The following is a 21365-nucleotide window of genomic DNA, read 5'->3' as shown; positions in this document are numbered from 1 at the left end:
GGCGGGGCTGAACAGGCTGGGGCTGTTTTCCCTGGAGCATTGGAGGCTGATGGGTGACCTTAAAGAGGTTTAGAAAATCATGAGGGGCTTGGATAGGTTAAATAGATAAAGTCTTTTCTCCGGGGTTGGGGAGTCCAGAAATAGAGGGCACAGGTTTAGTGTGAGAGGGGAAAGATACAAAAGAGACCTAAGGGGCAACCTTTTCACGCAGAAGTTGGGACATGTATGGAATGAGCTGCAGGAGGAAGTAGTGGAGGCTAGTACAATTGCAAAATTAAAAAGGCATTAAGATGAATAGGCAGGATTTAGAGGGATATGGACCAGGTGCTGCAAGGAGGGATTAGATTGGGTTGGGATATCTCGTCATCATGGACAAGTTGGACTGAAGGGTCTGTTTCCATGATGTACATCTCTATGACTCCATATCATTTCAGTTGCACAAAACTGTAATTCTTTGCTATAAATTCTGTGTCTTATGATCTTATAATCCACAATCACCCAATGAAGGAGCAGTGCTCCAAAAGCTAGTGCTTCCAAATAAACTTGTTGGACTATAACCTGGTGTTATGCGATTTTGGCACCCCAGTCCAACACCAGCTCCTCTTTATCATGTTGGTTGTGGCCTTTTCTTCTGCTGTTGTTAATTTTTCTTTCCTGTTTCTCTCTCTTTGCTGTCAGGATCCTGTCAGCCATACCTCCTCTTACCACATTTTTCATTTCTTTACCGATCCTAGCTCCACTACCTTTAAGCTTGAACCCTAAATCCCTTTGCCTTTCAATTTCTCCTACTTTTCACACTGTCACCCCTTCCTTTTTGTTGGTTTTCCAGTCTCCCTCCCTTCCTGTTGTAAGTACATGCCAGCTTACGACACTTTATGAACTGCAGCAAGATAATGCAGTTTGCTGCCGCTATCCCCTTCAAGTGTAACAAACTACAGTGCCTGCTTGGTCCAGTGTGGTAAAGCAAAACCACATCCTGATCTAATTAGAAGAGTCTCCTATGGTTAACATTTTAATATTTAGCATTGGATTTGTGATTGGGTGAAGTCAATACCTGGTCATTTCTTAATATTATTAAGTGGCAGAGAAAATGAAACAGCACTGGATATTATTTACATCAGTTTTAGAAAATGGTTATTCTTCTTAATTGTCCGACATTTGAAAGGACGCTGTTCAAACTTTGAATGAGTCTGATTTCAAACTATTGAGGTGTAAGAAATATAATGGTAAATAGCCCTAGGATCCACAATTTCCTGTTTCACACGCTGTACTCCAACAAAGAGTGTTTGATGGACATGTCACCCACCAACAATTACTGTTTGTATTTATTAGGATTTTAAATGTAACATAAGTCCCAAAGTATTTCACAAGAATGTTAACAAAAAAAAAATTGCCACCAGGCCACAAAGTAGATATTAGGGCAGTTAAGCAGCATACCAAAGGGAAGGAGAAGAGAGGAAGAGAAAGGAAGAGGTTTACAGAGTTGAGGACAGCTGAAGACATAACCCAATGATATAGCCATTAAAACAGAAGATGAAGATTGAAACATTCGATTAGCACAGATATTGTCAAAGGATACGAGGAGCAGAGGACATTACAGTGATATCTCTTCATAGAGTCTGTCAAATACTATCGCCACCTCAAATGATGGGCTCTTTGTTATTATCCAACACTTTAATTATTGAATGCTGTTTGTTGCACTGCTATGAGAGATTATGATTGCACTGATTTTTTCCAGAAAGCAAGCATCATCCTTTTATTTGAGAAAGAACAAAAAGAGAAACCAGGAAACTACTGAGCAGTTAATCTAGCATGAGGAGTAATTAAAATGCCAACACTAATTGTTAGGGACATTTTAACAGGACACTGAGAAAAACTAATTAAGCAAAGTCAACATGGATTCATGAAAGGGAAATCATGCTTGAAAAAGTTGTTAGTTTTCCAAGGACATAATCAGTAGAATGGATAGGTGGGATTCAATAAATATTACCTGATTTAGATTTTCAGGAATAATTCAAAAGGTTGCACACAGAGGTTACCACAAGGATCAATATTTGAGCCCCAGCTATCTACAATCTACATTCATGATTTTGAAGAGGGGAAGGATTTCACCACAGCTGTAGACAACCAGAAAATGTTGTCACGAGGCAGCCATTTTGACTTTTCATTGACAGACTGTTTTTCAGACTGGAGGCCTGTGACCAGTGGAGTGCCACGAGGATCGGTGCTGGATCCACTACTTTTCATCATTTATTTAAATGATTTAAATGTGATCATAAGAGGTACAGTTAGTAAATTTGCAGATAACGCCAAAATTGGAGGAGTAGTGGACAGCGAAGAAGGTTACCTCAGATTACAAAAGGATCTTGATTAGCCAATGGGCTGAGAAGTGGCAGATGGAGTTTAAATAAAAGCGAGGTGCTACATTTAGGCAAAGCAAATCAGAGCAGGACTTATACACCGAATGGTAAGGTCCTAGGGAGTGTTGTTGAACAAAGAGACCTTGGAGTGCAGGTAGATAGCTCCTTGAAAGTAGAGTCACAGGTAGATAGGATAGTAAAGAAGACGTTTGATATACTTTCCTTTATTGATCAGAGTATTGAGTACAGGAGTTGGGGGGGGTCATGCTGCATTTGTACAGGACATTGGTTAGGCCACTATTGAAATATTGCGTGCAATTCTGGTCTCCTTCCTAGAGGAAGGATATTGTGAAATTTGAAAGTGGTTCAGAAAAGCTTTACAAGGCTGTTGCCAGGGTTGGAGGATTTGAGCTATAGGGAGAGGCTGAACAGGCTGGGGCTGTTTTCCCTGGAGCGTCGGGGACTGAGGGGTGACCTTCTAGAGGTTTATAAAATCACGAGGGGCATGGATAGGGTAAATAGACAAAGTCTCTTCCCTGGGGTGGGGGAGTCCAGAACTAGAGGGCATAGGTTTAGGGTGAGAGGTGAAAGATATAAAAAGGACCTAAGGGGCAACCTTTTCACGCAGAGGGTGGTATGTGTATGGAGCTGCCCAGAGGAAGCTCATATGGTCCAAACGTAGAATGAGGCCCTGTTATTTTGGCGGTCAAATTTCAATACTGGAAAAGAACTAGCACCTGAAACAATTAAGCACTTTAGGAATAAGGAATTAGGCCCCTTTCCAAATGAAGCCAGAAATTAGGTAAAGGAAGTGACAGTCAACCCAAATGTGTTCATTTAATAAATTGATAAAATGACAGAAAATAAAAAAGTTAACAAGTTAAGGATATTGGCAGAGAGGGACAGCCCTATTTGGAATACAGAAATGATAGAAAAGGTGTTACCTTTTTGTATGTGTTGATGATGAGCTCTCTTAAGTGATGCATCATGGGAGTCATTGAATCACTCACTGCATCGAGAGCTCTATCCACTTCTTTCTTCATCTCACTACCATTTGGAAGAAGACGAACCAGATTAAGAATGGCCTATGGGAAAAATAGGTGTAGATAAGGAGGTGTTGGGCTAATGGTATTATCACTGGACTGTTAATCCAGACACTCAGATAATGCCCTGGGGCCTGGGTTCAAATCCTCCCATGGCAGGTGGTCGAGTTTGAATTCATTTGGAAATTCATCTGGAATTAAGAGTGTAAAGATGACAGTGAATCCATTGTTGATTGTTGAAAAAACCTGTCTGTTCACTAATGTAGGAAGGAAACTGCTGGCCTTTGTATAACTCCAGACCCATAGTAACTTGGCTAACTCTTGACTGCCTTCTGGGTAACTAGGGATAGGAAATAAATACTAGCCTAGCCAGTGATGTCGACATCCCATGAATGAATATAAAAAAAAACAAATCAAAAGTAAAGCATGGGAATTATTTTCTAACTTTGCATTAATGACAATCTTCTTCCACTATTTGTAGCCATATCAGCCAATCTTGGGTATGCTATTGGTTCAGTGATTTGTACTTACAATATCACCATTTTAGAGTTGATCCAAATAGTTAAATATTATCTTTCCTCTACTTACAGAAAACCATTGCACATGGCAAGAAATCATTCAGGAGAGGTCAATCAACCCATATATCTTATATTTTCAGATTTATTTTGGCCTTTGAGATTCATTGGTGAATACATTTTTTATATTTTTATTTTATTTACAGCTTCCACATGGTGACTGTATTTTTATGTATTTATGTATTTTTTATCATAACTGTATTTTTTCTTTTTTAATATGTGTGTGGCAAGATTAGACATAATCCACATTTTATTCAGCTTTGAGATTCCTCATTGATCTAACTGACTGCCTGAGAACTGTAGCAATCGTTAGAGCACAAGTTGGATCAGGCAGCTGTAATATATCATGTTTCAGATGTACAGAAGTCCCACGTGGAATTGTTCATTACATTCTCCAGAGTGAGAGATTCTGTTAGATGTACCTCAGAGACTGAGGAAAATTTTCCCCTCCCTGGTTTGGCATGAAAAATGGAACCCATTGACTTTAGCCAGGACTTAGGGGTTGCCAGACTCTGCATGGGTCACATTGCCTTTCACAGCACAAGGGTGATCAATGCTCAGTTACAGGTTGCCAGCCTCTGTGCTTTGTATTGATTTTTATCACAGAGGGACAGGCATGGTGGGGAGTAAGAAACTGTGAAGAAGGTGGACATGCCTCTGTAGGAAATCCCGCCATGTCAACATCACAGCTGCAGCATGTTCTGCAGTTTACATGGCAAACACATTGCACATGTGTTTCATCCAAAAATTACCTGTCTGAGAGTGAAAGATGGTTAGCCCTTTGTATGGTGAAGGCAGATGGGAGTAAAATCCCTGGCACTCAAGACACTTGTCCAATTCATTACCAGGAGGTTGTTCATGCTCAGGTAGGAGACAGTGAGGACTTCAGGTGCTGGAGATCACAGTTGAGAGTATGGTGCTGGAAAAGCACAGCAGGTCAGGCAGCATCCGAGGAGCAGGAGAATTGACTTTTCGGGCAAAAGCCCTTCATCAGGAATTCATGGTCAGTCAAGCACTTGGTCCTACCAGAGTCCAGAGATCCATATCCTTGCAGACCAGGGAATGGGCCATGGTCTGCCCTGCAAGTCTAGTGCAACCAGTCTGGGGATGACAGGTGGGTCATGGGGGATGCAAAGGAATCACCAGTTCAGGAGATGTGGCCAATAATGGTCAGGGAGTTTTATCAGGGAATGGTCCATGAAGTCCTTGGAACGGTAAGTAATGTCAACTCAGGGATAGGCTTCATTGTATTGGGTCAATGAGGAAATGGTGACAGTGAAGAGCAGACAATTGGATGTAGTTGGGCTGGATCTCAGTGAATGGGGTGGACTAGGTTTCAAATATGTTACAGGAACTCTGGCCTCTATGAATGGAGAGTGTAAGGTCAACAAGGACATGGGAACCTCCGAAGTCAATGGTCTCTTGGGGTAAGTGGGGACATTGATAGATGTGTGAAGGAGATCAGTGGAAATGAGAGAGGTTGCAATGTTTCCAGGACAGGAACACCTAGGGGAATATGAAGGATGTGGGAAATCCCAGGCAGAGGCAACACGTCACATACAATGAAACAAAGTTCGAACATTGCCATGATAGATCAAATGTTAACCGTACAATATCTTCATAAAATGACTGATGCTGCATGCAAAGGTGCAGGTTAAGTTCCTGTTCTCTCTTCAGGAGTGGAATGAAACTTTTGGAATTTGAAGCCTCTCTAAGGGCAATTGCAATAATTCACCACAAATTGCAAATAACACAGTGATTCAATATTGTCAGCCCTCTGGCTTCAATTTGCACTCAGCAGAGCTTTTATTTTCCAAGAATGCGCATTTCAAATTATGGACTCAAGCAATCATGACCATTAACTTGTGCACATTAATTGCCTCCTTGTCATGTCAGATAAAGGAATTTAAAAGAGCCCCAGAGTTTTCCATTTCATAAACACATTGTATAGCTCGCTCTGAGAAACAATGCCTTGCAGCTGCCACATTCACACACTGAACTGTAAATATGTAAAGACATGGATCTGCAATGTGGAAGGGAGCCTTCTCTTTAACAGTAATGGGAACAGGGGAGTTACCAACTTGGCTTCCTGGAAGAATTTGATGCCTCCAATGTAGCATGGAGGAAGGCTACACTGTGGCTGGTGTTGTTGGAAGACTTTGGGTATTCGATCCCAGGTGCCTCTAGATCTAGAGATCCAGAAACTGAGAGTCTGTTGCCTGGATGCATACCCATGCTCCTTGGTTTTTACTACTGCTGGCTTTGGGATCTTACACAGGGAGTGTTTCCTCCTGGGTCCATTCTTACCTGCACAGTCATATCTAAAGAATATTCTGTATTCGCTTCTCTTCCCATTCCTGTACAACTAACTCAGATTCTCTGCCATATTCTTAGCTTCTTTTTCGTTGTCTTCGATATACTGCTACTCCATGGCACGTCAGAAAACACATTTCTGTAAGCTGATTAAATCACATTATACCTCCCTGTCTAGCCTTTTAATTGCCAATTTTATGAACAATCACATTCAAGAATACTCTAGCTTCTTACCTCAAATTCACCCTTTGTATACTTGGCATCAGGTATGCTTACCATATCCTCCACAAAAGGTTCTGGAAATCCCTAATGACAGAAGTAATATAACTTGAGGTTAATTCAGATTAAACAAAAATTACATGGTACGATAAAGATATCACACACAGAAAGGTCTGTATTTACCTTCCTAGCTCAAGAAGTTGAAACAATTCCCAGCACTGTAAATGTGAACTAGGAGAAAGTGCATGGAATCTTTGGATTTTTGTTCCTGGGATGTGGAGGCAAGTGTTAAGTTACCACTGAAGTACTATGCAGCTCCACCCTCCATCACGCCCCATTGTAGGCCCTATACCAACTTAGTATCAACTCAAACATTCTATACATCATTCATTGCCATTCCACCTACCAGATACCCAGTATCTCCCATGGGTAGACCTCAGGACCCATGCTAAAATGAAATAAAATAATGTTCTTACGCTTTTATTGAATAATTCACTATTTCAGAAAATCTCTCATAAATAAAAAAAACTATTCACTACATTTAACTCCTTTTAATCCTTTATAAAACAAACATTGGAATTTATTGTCCCACTTTGAAGAGTTTATAATGCCTTGTAGTTGATAAATAACCCACAGTGATAATGAAGGTTTGTGAAATCTGTCATGTCACAATAATTCTACCTTACATGAATAGAGAAAAATAGGTGTTTTTTTCCAACAGAGTGAAATTGTTTTTAAAACAAAAATTTAAAAAGCTGTTTTGAATGCCTTGACAGTTCCTGTTGACAGCTTAATTGATAGTTCTGTTCACAGCTCCTTTCTCCAGCTCTGTTGACAGTTCCAGTAAAGTTTTTGCACTTTAAATGAAGTTGTACCTTTTAAAAACCCTCAAAGGGCTCCTTTCTTCTCCCAAAGAGAAGCTTACCTCTCCTATGGTCACCTGACCATCCACGGCAAAGGGCACAAAGACCATAACCAAAGGTGCTCCAAGATGATAACCAAAACAGGATCTCACTTCTCCGAAACTGTATCACACTTCAGGATGACATGGTGGCTCAGTGGTTAGCACTGCTGCCTCACAGCACCATGGAGGCTCAGGTGACTGCCTGTGTGGAGTTTGCACATTCTCCCTGTGGCTGATAGGTTTCTGTTAGGTGCTCCAGTTACCACCCACAACCCAAGGATGTGAAGGCTATGTGGATTGACCATGGTAAATATGAGGATAGGGTGGAGGCTGGGTCTGGCTCGCTGTTTGGAAGGTCAGTGCAGACTTGATGGGCCTAATGACCTCTCTCTGCACTGTGGGAATTCTGTGATTTCTCCAAGGAATTCCAGTGGCTTGAAACCATCTACCACCTAATCTAAAGTGCACAGAAGTGTTGCTTTGGACATCCTACCATAGAAAATCAGATTGGCCTCAGGTGACAGTATTTTATGTGCCTCCGTTAACCGTACATGTACAACTTTAAAAACCAGCTCAATTTCTGAATGCTATCAACCCTGAGAAAATAGTACATGTTGTGTTTGAGGCAAGTCTTCCTGTTTTGGAAATCTGAAAGTATTTTCAAAATGAAGAAGAGTTTCTTCACCGTTATTAAAAATGTAGGCCACAGTTTTCAATACAATCCACATGAAAAATATTAATTATTGAAAGAATTTGATGCAATACTGGGATTAAATAGAGACCATAAGATATTGAAAGGCTGTTTCTAATGTGTTGGCAAAGGACTAACAAGAAGAAGTCTTGAAAGCCACTTCTGAGTCAATAATCTATTGGAAACGTAATGGGGGAAATTATAGGAACTTCTTTCTCAAGTGAACAGTCTTTCATCGAACTCCTGAGTTGTGCACTGAAGACAGTGACCAGGCTTTGGGGAGTCAGGAGGTGAATTAATTGCCACAAAATAACCAGCCTATAATTGCTTCTTGTAGCCACAGTATTTATATGGTTCATCCCTTTCAGTTTCTCATTGTTTGTAACCTCCAAGATGTTGATGACGGAGGTTTATGATGTTAATTCCATTAAATGTTAAGGGAAAATTGGGAAATTCTCTTTTGCTGGTTGTTGCCGAGAACATTGGTGACCCAGATAAGTGCTTCCTGATGAAGGGCTTATGCCAAGATGTCGATTCACCTGCTCCTCAGATGCTGCCTGGCCTGCTGTGCTTTTCCAGCACCACATTCTCGACTCTGATCTCCCGCATCTGCAGTCCTCACTTTCTCCTAGTGAGGCAAATAATACCTGCCACTATGTGTAGTCCAGGCCTTGCTGTACATAGACATGGCATTTCTGGCTCAAGGTAGATACAAATGCATTGGCCTTGTCTTTTGGGGTGATGTTTGGGATTCCTCCATTATTAGGGATGAGGATACTTATGGAGTCTCCCAACACAAAACTATCTTAACAACAACTTTGTTCCTGATTTTCTGCCTTTCAATGATAGAACAGCTCAGAGTGAGAGATATTGTTTGGTTTACTTTTCTTGCTTTTCTTGTTTAAATACACTACTTCTGTATTGATCTTTATAATCAAGCTATAGAAAATTCCAAATAAAAACACGTCAGCTGGATTTTGACAAAATTTCAGGCCGTACTGAAAAATGTAGCTTTTGTATCACTTTGGTAGTTCTTTGCAATTCTAAGTAATAATCCACAAAAAGGAAGACGTTAAACAGACAAATGTAAAAATGCAATGTAGGAAAGTCTGACTCACGTTAATGTGCCAGGTTAGAAGCAGGCAGATGACCATCCCAACAGTACTTCTTCCTTTCCCATTGTGACAGTTTAGTATAATAGCACAGTTTTTGTCAGTTGTTAAATGTGATTTCACAACCCTAAGGAAGACATCAAAATCCTGGAAGTAAAATAAAGAAAATTATCAATGTTCTAGTCAAATAAATTATATTTTACATTGGAACATGAGAAACAGGAACAGGAGTAGTCCATCTGGCCCCTTGGGCCTGCTCTGCCATTCAATAAGATCATGGCTGATCTTATCATGGACTCAGCTCCACTCACCCACCTGCTCACCATAACTCTTAATTCCCTTACTGTTCAAAAATCTATCTATCTTTGTTTTTAAAGTTATCAAGAGGTAGTCTCAGCTGCTTCACTGGACAGGGAATTCCACAGATTCACAATCCTTAAGGAGAAGACATTTCTCCTCAGCTCAGTCCTAAATCTGCTTCTCCTTGTTTTGAGGCTATGCCTGTTAGTTCTAGTCTCACCTGCCAGTGGAAACAACGTCCCTGCTTCTATCTTATTTATTCCCGATGATGTGGAGGAGCCAGTGTTGGACTGGGGTGGACATTTTTGTGTGACTTTTAACTTTATCCATTCATCATTTTATATGATTCTCTAAGAATACCCCCCATTCTTTTAATTTCCAATGAGTCTCAGTCTACTCAATCTCTCCTCATAAACCACCCCTTTCAACTCAAGAATCAACCTTGTGAACCTTCTCTGCACCCCATCCAATGCCTATACATCCTTTTCAAGTAAGGTGACCAAAGCTGTACACAGTAATCCAGATGTGGCCTCACCAGAACCCTAAGGATACAACATAACCTCCCTGTTTATAAATTCTATCCCTCGAGCAATGAAGAACAGCATTCCATTTACTTTCTTAATTACCAGTAGCAGCTGCAGACCAATGCACAAGGTCACCCAGGTCCCTCTGCACAGCAGCATGCTGCAATTTTTCACCATTTAAACAACAGTCCATTTTGCTGTTATTTCCAAAATGGATGACCTCACATTTACCAACATTGTACTCCATCTTTCAGACCTTCGCCCACTCACTTAACCTATCTATGTCACTCTGCAGACTTTCTGTGCACTCTGCACAGTTTGTTCTACCACTCATCTTAGTGTCATCTGTGAACTTTGACATACTACACTTGGTCCCTAACTCCAAATCATCTATGTAAATTGTAAACAATTACGATCTCAACATTGATCCCTGAGCCACACCAGTAGCCACGGATCGCCAACTGAAAAAACACCTATTTATCCCTACTGTTTGTTCTCTGTTAATTAACCAATCTTCTACCCATTCTAATATATTATCCATGATGCTGTGCACCTTTATCTTATACAGCAGCCTTTTGTGCAGTAACTTGTCGAATGCCTTCTGGAAATCCAAATACACTACTACCACCAATTCCTCCTTATCCACAATGCTCATAATGTTCTCAAGGAATTCCAGTAAATTAGATTAGATTCCCTACAGTATGGAAACAGGCCCTTTGGCCCAACAAGTCCACACCAACCCTCCAAAGAGGATCCCACCCAGACACATTCCCCTGCCCTATATTTACCGCTGACTAATGGATCTAACACTATGGGAAATTTAGCACGGCCAATTCACCTGACCTGCACATTTCTGGACTGTGGGAGGAAACCAGAGCACTCGGAGGAAACCTACGCAGACACTGGGAGAATGTGCAAACTCCACACACAGAGTTGGGAATCGAACCCGGGTCCCTGGCGCTGTGAGGCAGCAGTGCTAACCAATGAGCCACCATGCAGCCCCATGAAGTAAATTAGTTAAACATGTTCTTCCTTTCAGCTGTGTCTGCCTGATGGGACAATTTCTATCCAGATGTCTTTCCTTTTCTTCCTTAATGATAGATTCAAGAATTTTCCCCACTACAGGAGTTAAACTAGCAGTCCTATAGTTACTCACCTTTTGTCTACCTCTTGTTTAAAACAGTGGTGTCACATTTATGGTTTTCCAATCTACTGGTACTGCCCCAAAGTCCAACAAATATTGGTAAATTACCGCAATCACGTATGTTATTTCAGAGAAGGTTAATTAGGGTGACGTCTGGGATGGAGGGATCAGTGGTTAGAGAACATTGCTCTCATGAGCAAAGGCTAAAGGGATTGGGGCTCTACTCACTGTTTAGAAGAATGACAGGTGATGTCATTGAAATATATAGGATTCTTAAGGGGCTTGATAGGGTAAATGCTGAGACATTGAACCTTCACTGAACTGCCTGCAATGAAATGATACCTTTTCTTAAATGAGGGGACGAAAGCTGCTTACATACTTCATGATGAAGAGGTGCCAGTGTTGGACTGGGGTGGACAAAGTTAAAAATCACACAACACCAGGTTATAGTCCAACAGGTTTATTCAGAATTACTAACTTTCAGAATGCTGCTCCTTTGTCAGGTAGCTAGTGGGGCAGGATCATAGGACACAGAATTTATAGCACAAGATCATAGTATCAAGCAACTGAAATGATATATTGAATATCCCTAGATTGCTACTAAGTCTTTCATCTTCTAGAATGGGTTGCAGGGTTTGATTCATTAATATGTTAATGCCAGAAATTCTTTCAAGTCATATTCCCAAGATAACTTAGGATTTTATTTTTAAAAAGTGACATCTCAACTCTAAAAAATGGAATACTTATGAGCAATCTAGGTTTGTTAAATATTTTGTATCAGTTGAATGACACCGTGATCTTGTGCTATAAATTTTGTGTCTTATGATCCTGCCCCAATAGCTAATTGACAAAGGAACAGTGCTCCGAAAGCTACTGCTTCCAAATAAACTTGTTGAACTATAATCTAGTGTTGTGTGATTTTTAACACAGCACTTCAGAGCATCTTGTACAGTTTCAATAAGGCTTCACTACTCTTACACTCCAACCTCTTCGAATTAGGAGCTCATGTTCCATTAGCATTCCTGATTACCTGCTGCAATTTGCACAACTTTCTGTGTTTTATGAACAAGTACCCCATGGTCCCTTGGTGTTGCAGCGTTTTGCAGTTTCTGTCCATTTAAATAAATGATTTGGATGTGAGCATAAGAGGTATAGTTAGTAAGGTTGTAGATGACACCAATATTGGAGGTGTAGTAGACAGAGAAGGTTACCTCAGATTACAACAGGATCTTGATCAGATGGGCCAATGGGCTAAGAAGTGGCAGGTGGAGTTTAATTTAGATAAATGTGAGGTGCTGCATTTTGGGAAAGCAAATCTTATCAGGACTTATACACCTAATGGTAAGGTCCTAGGGAGTGTTGCTGAACAAAGAGACCTTGGAGTGCAGGTTCATAGCTCCTTGAAAGTAGTCACAGGTAGATAGGATAGTGAAGAAGTGTATGCTTTCCTTTATTAGTCAAAGTATTGAGTACAGGAGTTGGGAGGTCATGTTGCGGCTGTACAAGACACTGGTTAGACCACTTTTGGAATATTGCATGCAATTCTGGTCTTCTTCCTATTGGAAGGATGTTGTGAAACTTGAAAGGCTTCAGAAAAGATTTACAAGAATGTTGCCAGGATTGGAGGATTTGAGCTATAGGGAGAGGTTGAATAGGCTGGGGCTATTTTCCTGGAACATTGGAGGCTGAGGGGTGACCTTATGGAGTTTTATAAAATCATGAGGGGCATGGATAGGATAAACAGACAAGGTCTTTTCCCTGGGATGGGGAAGTCCAGAACTAGAGGGCATAGGTTTAGGGTGAGAGGGGAAAGATATAAAAAGGACCTAAGGGGCAACCTTTTCACGCAGAGGGTGGTATGTGTATGGAGCTGCCAGAGGAAGTGGTGGAGGCTAATATAATTGTAACATTTAAACAGCATCTGGATGGGTATATGAATAGGAAGCGTGTGGAGGGATATGGGCCAGGTGCTGGCAGATGGGACTAGATTGGGTTGGGATATCTGGTTGGCATGGACGAGTTGGACCGAAAGGTCTGTTTCCGTGTTGTGCACCTCTCATGACTCTGTGACTCTAATATTCTGTCCTTAAATGATCTAATTATGGTGTTTTGAATGATTGAAAGATCATTGCGTAGATAGATAAGAGAAACAATTTCCTCTTCTGGGGGAGTCCAAGACAAGGAGACTTGATAACCTTAAAATTGGAGCTGGTGTTCACCAGTGGGTGATGTCAGGAAGCATTTCATTAGATAAAGGACAGTGGTAGTCTGGAATTCACCTGACCAACTATTGTTGAGACTGGGTCAATTGAAAAGTTCAACATTGATATTGATTAATTTTTATATTGTGTACAATTGAGAGCATGACAAAGTTTCTGAGCTAATAGTATTTGAAGTATGTTTTCCATGGAGGTTGGAGGTGGATTCATTGGAGATTTTCGGAGATAATTCATGACATTGGCAATGATTCAGTGAGCCATGGATTATGATCTTTGGAGACTCAAATATGGAAAATGCTTTTCTGAGGAGGTTTTACAGCAACAAAACTTTCAGTAAGAACAGTCGGACGTATGAAGCAAAATAACAGAATTCGTTTTTCCTTTCTATCATTATGTAAATCATGAGAAAAAGAAATAAAATTTTGAGAGGAGCGTGAAAATAATAAAATACATTAAAGCCAAATGAGATGGGAGAAATTGGTTATATAAATAGCTGGGAAAAGAATGATTGAAACAGGCAATTTACACTTTCGGCAGCCTTTCTGAAGTACCAGGTAAAAGTAAGGAAAATAAATTTGTAAAAGCAGAATTTTTGTGTATCTGTAAGCTACAATATTTGATCATGCATTAGTTGTGTGATATGTGGTTTCAGAAAATCAGCTACATTAGGGCCCTGAATAAATTGCTGTTGTATTTAGTGTTCTGGAACCACATGCAAAATCACTGTGCAGATTACAGTGTGATCAGTAGTGGAGGACATTCACATTGAAAATATACATTTGGCTTAACAAGTTATTGAACAGCTGGAAAAAGGTTGAACTTGGTTTCTGCTCAGAGCAGAACCGCTGCTTCCTCAGTCATTTAGGGAAAAAAAATCTCAAATTACTCAATGGGTGAAGCCCCTCCCATTTACTGAACTCCATTCCTTACATGCTGTTTTGCAAACATTATGCTGCACATTTTTGCAGCTGCATGATCGATGAGCTGAAATCGAGTAGCTTGATTGTCAGGTAGGCAGCTTTTTGTTTTAACTTAGAATCACAGGAATAGGAAACAAAAAATTAAAATCCATGGAATACAGGGAAAACTGGTTCAGTGACAGGAAACAAAGGATAATGGTTGATGTTTGCTTTTATGAACAGAATAGTTTAATTTGTGACTATGGTCAGCAAGGACTGGTGAGACTGAATGGTCTGTTTCTGTACTCTGTGACTGAGTCTATGAAAGCAACATTCCATGCTATTCCAAAAGATTACATTTTGGCTCTCTTGCTGTTAGAATAAAATTTGAGAGGCATGATTGGAAAGGTTTCAGACTACATAATAATTGGCTGAGTAATTGATAATGAAGAGGCTAGTTGTCAACTGTAATACGATATCAGCGGTTTGGTTGAGTGGGTGGGAAATGGTGTGATTCCGACTGGAGAAGTGGAAGGCTGTGTGTATGCTGAGGGCAATCAAAGCAAGGAGAAACACAAGAAACAGGAGGGCATTAAGAGAAGTAAAGGAAATTAGAAACCTTGGAGTGCACATCCACAGGTCAGTAAGGTGACAAAGGCAGCATTTTGCCATACTTTCATTCATTAGGCAACATATTGAATACAAGAGGAAGAATGTAATGCTAGAACAATGTAAGACACTGGTTAAACTATAGCTGAGACTTTTAAAGAAGTTCTGTTCATTACATTAAAGCAAGGGCATAATTGGTCCAGCGAAGGTGTAGAGAGGATTTACAAGATTTCTGCCTGGTCTTTCGACTTACAGGTATGAGGATAGGTTGGTTTTCCTTAGAACCAAAGAAGGTTCTAAGAACCAGTGACTTAATTGAGGTGTACAAAACATTGAGGGAGCTGGATGGAGTGGACAGGAAAGACCTGCTTCCCATTTACTGGGAGCACAGACTTAAAGGATTAGAGTGACCACGAAATAAAAAAATTTCACCCAGTTGGATGCCTGGAATTTGATTCCCAGTTTGGTGGAAATGGGCAGCTCATCTAAAAGTAAACTGGACCTGCATCTGAAGCGTTGGAACCTGCAAGGTGATGGTAAATGAGATTAGAGTGGGCAAATAGTTATTCAGAAAGATCGGACATTTTGGGCTGAATGGCCTCTTTCTGTGCTGTAACATTTCTATGATTCTAGGAATAAACCATTCAACTCATGATTCTGGATTCGTGGTGCTGGAAGAGCACAGCAGTTCAGGTAGCATCCAAGTAGCTTCGAAATCGACGTTTCGGGCAAAAGCCCTTCATCAGGAATAAAGGCAGTGAGCCTGAAGCGTGGAGAGATAAGCTAGAGGAGGGTGGGGGTGGGGAGAGAGTAGCATAGAGTACAATGGGTGAGTGGGGGAGGAGATGAAGGTGATAGGTCAGGGAGGAGAAGGTGGAGTGGATAGGTGGAAAAGGAGATAGGCAGGTCGGACAAGTCCGGACAAGTCATGGGGACAGTTACTGAGCTGGAAGTTTAGAACTAGGGTGAGGTGGGGGAAGGGGAAATGAGGAAACTGTTGAAGTCCACATTGATGCCCTGGGGTTGAAGTGTTCCGAGGCGGAAGATGATGCGTTCTTCCTCCAGGCGTCTGGTGGTGAGGGAGCGGCGGTGAAGGGGGCCCAGGGCCTCCATGTCCTCGGCAGAGTGGGAGGGGGAGTTGAAATGTTGGGCCACGGGGCGATGTGGTTGATTGGTGCGGGTGTCCCGGAGACGTTCCCTAAAGCGCTCTGCTAGGAGGTGCCCAGTCTCCCCAATGTAGAGGAGACCGCATCGGGAGCAATGGATACAATAAATGATATTAGTGGATGTGCAAGTAAAACTTTGATGGATGTGGAAGGCTCCTTTAGGGCCTTGGATAGAGGTGAGGGAGGAGGTGTGGGCGCAGGTTTTACAGTTCCTGCGGTGGCAGGGGAAAGGGCCAGGACGGGAGGGTGGGTTGTACAGTTCCTGCGGTGGCAGGGGAAAGTGCCAGGATGTTCTGGGATTCAGTTAGATCATGGCTAAGCTGTATCTTAACTCCATCTGTCTACTTTTATTCTGCAAACCTTAATAACCTTATCTAAGAATCAATTCATCAATGTCAATGTTGAACTTTTCAATTGACCCCATCTCAACAGCACTCGGCCAGATGAATTCCAGGGTGCCACTCCCCTTTAACTGGTGAAATGCTTGCTAATATCACCTGGCAGTGAACACCAGCTCCAACTTTCAACGGACTTCCCTTAGTCTTGGACAACTCCAGAAGAGGAAATAATTCCTTTTATCTGATAATTCCTTTTTGATCTTTTGTTCCTTCACAACACTGTAATTAGATCACCTCTTAATTTATTCTCTTCCAGGTAATGTGACTGTATTCTGAGCAAAATATTCTCATACTTTTAATCCTTTTATCCTCATTATTAGTCTGCATTGTATTCCCTCTGAAGCCAGAATATCCTACCTGAGCTGCGGGGCCCAGATCTCAACCCAGTTCTTTAACTGGGGCTTTACTCGAGATCTAAAATCTCCAGACTGGGCTCTCAAGCCCTTTTGTAACTTTGATCAAGGTTCTATTCAACTTCTGTTCTGCACCTGAACTGCACAACTTTACTAATTTCTGTACTTGTCCCATCGAATTCTCACCATTCAGAAAATACTAGTTTTTATAGATCTAAAGTAGATGATCTTGCACCTCTGCATATCGAACTCCATCTGTTGCAGTTGGCACAATCTCCTCATCTATTAGCATTACCTCGCATTTGCCCCATCTGCACTATTTACCTCCTAGCTTATCATCTCAGCAAACATTTGGTGAAAAGCTGCGACCCCTGTACTCATCACCCTTCTCTCTATCTCCTATCTTAATCAATTCTAGACATTCAGATGCCAGCAAAATTATGTGCTCTCATTTTGAAAAACAATTTCATCTGTGAAACTTTATTGAATTGCTTCTGCATATCCCATATTATCAACACTTCAGAATCCTCAATTAGATTTGCTCATGCATGATGGGGAGGTGATATCACAATGGGATTATTGGTAGACTATTAATCCAGAAACTCGGTTAATTTTCTGGAGACCCAGGTTCAAATCCTACCACGGCAAAATTGTTGACTCTTAACTGCCCTCTGGGCAATTAGGGATGGGCAATAAATGCTGGTCCAGCCAGTCACACCCACATCCATGAATGAATAAAATAAAACCTTCTGTGGTTTATAACATTTTCTCTTGGCCTTTTCTGCTTCAGCAAGAACAACAACTATCTTTTCCAGTTTGTCACTGTAACTAGGTAAGGTGGATGACAAGGGTCATTTACCTAGGGTGGGGGAGTTCAAAACTAGAGGGTACATTTTTAAGATGAAAGGAGAAAGATTTAAAAAGAACACGAGGGGCAACATTTTTATAGAGAGTGGTTCGTGTATGGAATAAACTGCCAGTGAAAGTGGTAGATGCAGCTACAGTTGCATTTGGATAAGTTCATGAATAGGAAAGGTTTGGAGGGATGCTGTCCAAGCACAGGCAGGTGGGACTAGTTTAATTTGGAAATATGGTCAGCTTGGACTGGTTGGACAGAAAGATCCGTTTCCATGCTGTATGACTCTATGACTCATGGAGAGTCTAGGATCAAAGGGCATAGTCTCAGAATTAAGGGGTGCCAATTTAAGATTGTGATGCAGAGGAATTTTTTTCTCTCAGAGGGCTGAGAGTCTTTGGAACTACTTGCCACAGAGAGCTGTAGGGGCAGAGTCTTTGTTTGTGTTTTAAGGAAGGTAGATGGATTCTTGATCAAGAGGAAAATCAAGGGTTATGGGGAAAGGGCATGAAAATGGATGGATTGGCTTGCTCCTGTTCCTAATTCTAATGGTCTAATGGTCCAGTAATTTGACTGCATTATCCAGACTAAGATTAGTTTGGCTTTATCAAAGGTGTTATCTTTTGGACCAGATGTTGACCCAAGATTCCATCTACCCTGTCTGGTGGGTGTAAAAGTTCATATTACACTGTCAAAGAGTATGGAAGTTCTCCCCAGTGTCTTGTACAATAGTCCTCAACCAACAGCATTAAATATAAATTGTCTGGTCATGTATCCATCTGCATTACAATAGGGCCTGCACTTCAATAGTGCTTAAATGATTGTGAAGTACTTTGAGACATTGCAAAGTTGTGAAATAGACTATATACAGATAAGTCCTTTCTTCCATACCATGTTTGGGACAACAAGGGTTAAAAATCACAAATAGAATAGAAACCAACATATATGAATAAATCACATAATGTACCTCTTCTCTGGGAGCCGCGCAGTCTGTAATTGGAATGCGTTTGTAATGCAGTTGGGGAAACTGCGTGGCTATCTGAGTGTAAACCTCCTGCAGAGTGTTACACGATGCAAACTGCTTGAGCTGCTTTGTTTCTTCATGCCATGTCTCTATAGCATTCTGAGAGCTCAACACATCCACTTTGGTGGCAGTCTCCACTTCCTGGATCACGATAAAGAGAAACAAACTTAAAATTGAGCTTCAGCTACCACGAGTTAGAGGAAAGCTCCTCATTTGCAGCTCCTCATGGCGACCATAGACAACAGAGTTCTCCTTTGATTCCCATGTGACAAAATGAACAGGTTCATTAACTTGCTGCTGGGACCTAAAACCTTCAGTGAAGTATGATGTCCATTTTAGTTTCAATAGAAATGAAATATTAACGGTTTCTACAATTCGTCAGTCAATCCGTAGTGCTGGCTTAGCCCAAACAGAAGCTACAAATCTACCATGAGGACAGGAAATAAATTTTGTCCCCACGTTATTAAATGTTCTACACCTGCAAGAATGATTGTAGCATTTTGGATGAAAAATAACATATTCCATGCACTTTGCATGCAGGTGCCAGTCATTTTGTGCACTTAATATATGTTTACATTCCATCCAATAGGGTAAGGTTCCAACATTGCTTCAATGTAAGTGATTTGCAGACTCCACCTGTAAAACACAAATACCGCCCCTCTTTCATGTCCCTTCCTGTTCTGCTGTCAATGTGTCCTTATTGAACTTTTAGCCTCCTTCTCTTCTGTTGAGGCCCTTTGCATAACTATTGATGAGCTCACTTCACCCCAGAGCCCTTAACTTTGGAAATTCCCATGCCCATGTTGGGCCTACATCCTTCCCTTGTAGAGGCCATAGCTACAGTGGCCTGTCTGAACTTCCGTCCCTTTTCAGAACTCACAGTCCAATCCTATTCATTACATCATCCTACCCTCGCATATCCAGTTGCCCTGAGGACTTTTTCCTTTCCCTCAGCGACCCAGTACAATGAAGCCCATTCCAAAACTTGAGCTGCCCACTTTGCTCGGGATTTCATTGATTGCCCCCTCTTAAACCCTCTAATCTTTATTGATCAACCCCACCAAAGGACTGACTTTGGCCTACTCTATCCCCCAGACTGATTTTGTAGGACATTGCCCTGTGACCTTGACTCAATCACTGTGACTGATGCCTCAACAGCAACTTGACTGCCCAACCTGCCATTCTTGGACTCCTAGCACTTGACCTGTATGACTAACTGGCCTAATTCCTTGTTTTGGAAAGAGATTGATTTCCCCTGTCTCAGAGTCATAGAGATGTACAACACGGAAACAGACCCTTTGATCCAACTCGTCCATGCCGACCAGATATCCCAACCCAATCTAGTTCCACCTGCCAGCACCCGTCCCATATCCCTCCAAACCCTTCCTATTCATATACCCATCCAGATGCCTTTTAAATGCTATACTTGTGCCAGCCTCCACCACTTCCTTTGGCAGCTCATTCCATACACGTACCACGCTCTGCGTGAAAAAGTTGCCCCTTAAGTCTTTTTCATATCTTTCCCCTCTAACCCTAAACCTATGCCCTCTAGTCCTGGACTCCCCAGCTCAGGGAAAAGACTTTGTCTATTTATCCTATCCATGCCCCTCATGATTTTGTAAACCTCTAAAAGATTAGATTAGATTAGATTACTTAGATTAGATTATTTACAGTGTGGAAACAGGCCCTTCGGCCCAACAAGTCCACACCGACCCGCTGAAGCACAACCCACCCAGACCCATTCCCCTACATTTACCCCTTCACCTAACACTACGGGCAATTTAGCATGGCCAATTCACCTAATAAGGTCACCCCTCAGCCTCCGACGCTCCAGGAAAAACAGCCCTAGCCTATTTAACCTCTCCCTATAGCTCAAATCCTCCAACCCTGGCAACATCCTTGTAAATCTTTTCTGAACCCTTTCAAGTTCCACAACATCTTTCTGATAGGAAGGAGACCAGAATTGCACACAGTATTCCAACAGTGGCCTAACCAATGTCCAGTGCAGCGGCAACATGACCTCCCAACTCCTGTACTCAATACTCTGACCAATAAAGGAAAGCATACCAAACGCCTTCTTCACTATCCTATCTACCTGCCACTCCACTTTCAAGGAGCCATGAACCTGCACTCCAAGGTCTCTTTGTTCAGCAACACTCCCTAGGAAATTACCATTAAGTGTATAAGTCCTGCTAAGATTTGCTTTCCCAAAATGCAGCACCTCACATTTATCTAAATTAAACTCCATCTGACACTTCTCAGCCCATTGGCCCATCTGATCAAGATCCCGTTATAATCTGAGGTATCCTTCTTCACTGTCCACTACTCCTCCAATTTTGATGTCATATGCAAACTTACTAACTGTACCTCTTATGTTCACATCCAAATCATTTATATAAATGATGAAAAGTAGTGGACCCAGCACCGATCCTTGTAGCACTCCACTGGTCACAGGCCTCCAGTCTGAAAAACAACCCTCCACCACCACCCTCTCTGTCTTCTACCTTTGAGCCAGTTCTGTATCCAAATGCCTAGTTCTCCCTGTATTCCATGAGATCTAACCTTGCTAACCAGTCTCCCATGGGGAACCTTGTCGAACGCCTTACTGAAGTCCATATAAATCACAATTACCACTCTGCCCTCATTAATCCTCTTC

The 21365-nt window shown here is 41.5% G+C and overlaps 1 protein-coding gene across 1 annotated transcript in view; it reads right to left on the bottom strand.

Annotated features, from left to right (window-relative positions):
- The window catches only part of LOC140492483 (paladin-like), a 118201-nt gene that overhangs the window by 44489 nt on the left and 52347 nt on the right, over positions 1 to 21365 (bottom strand). The window contains exons 14-17 of the mRNA XM_072591375.1: positions 18653 to 18850; positions 9224 to 9364; positions 6526 to 6597; positions 3305 to 3445 (exon numbers count right to left, since the gene is read on the bottom strand). Coding sequence (XP_072447476.1) covers positions 3305 to 3445; positions 6526 to 6597; positions 9224 to 9364; positions 18653 to 18850 — 552 coding nt within the window. The remainder of the gene's footprint in view (positions 1 to 3304; positions 3446 to 6525; positions 6598 to 9223; positions 9365 to 18652; positions 18851 to 21365) is intronic.

Source organism: Chiloscyllium punctatum, chromosome 2, assembly GCF_047496795.1.
Source record: "Chiloscyllium punctatum isolate Juve2018m chromosome 2, sChiPun1.3, whole genome shotgun sequence".
NCBI lineage: Eukaryota > Metazoa > Chordata > Chondrichthyes > Orectolobiformes > Hemiscylliidae > Chiloscyllium > Chiloscyllium punctatum.
The sequence above is the reverse complement of the archived record's forward strand: the minus strand, read 5'-3'. Positions and strand labels throughout refer to the sequence as shown.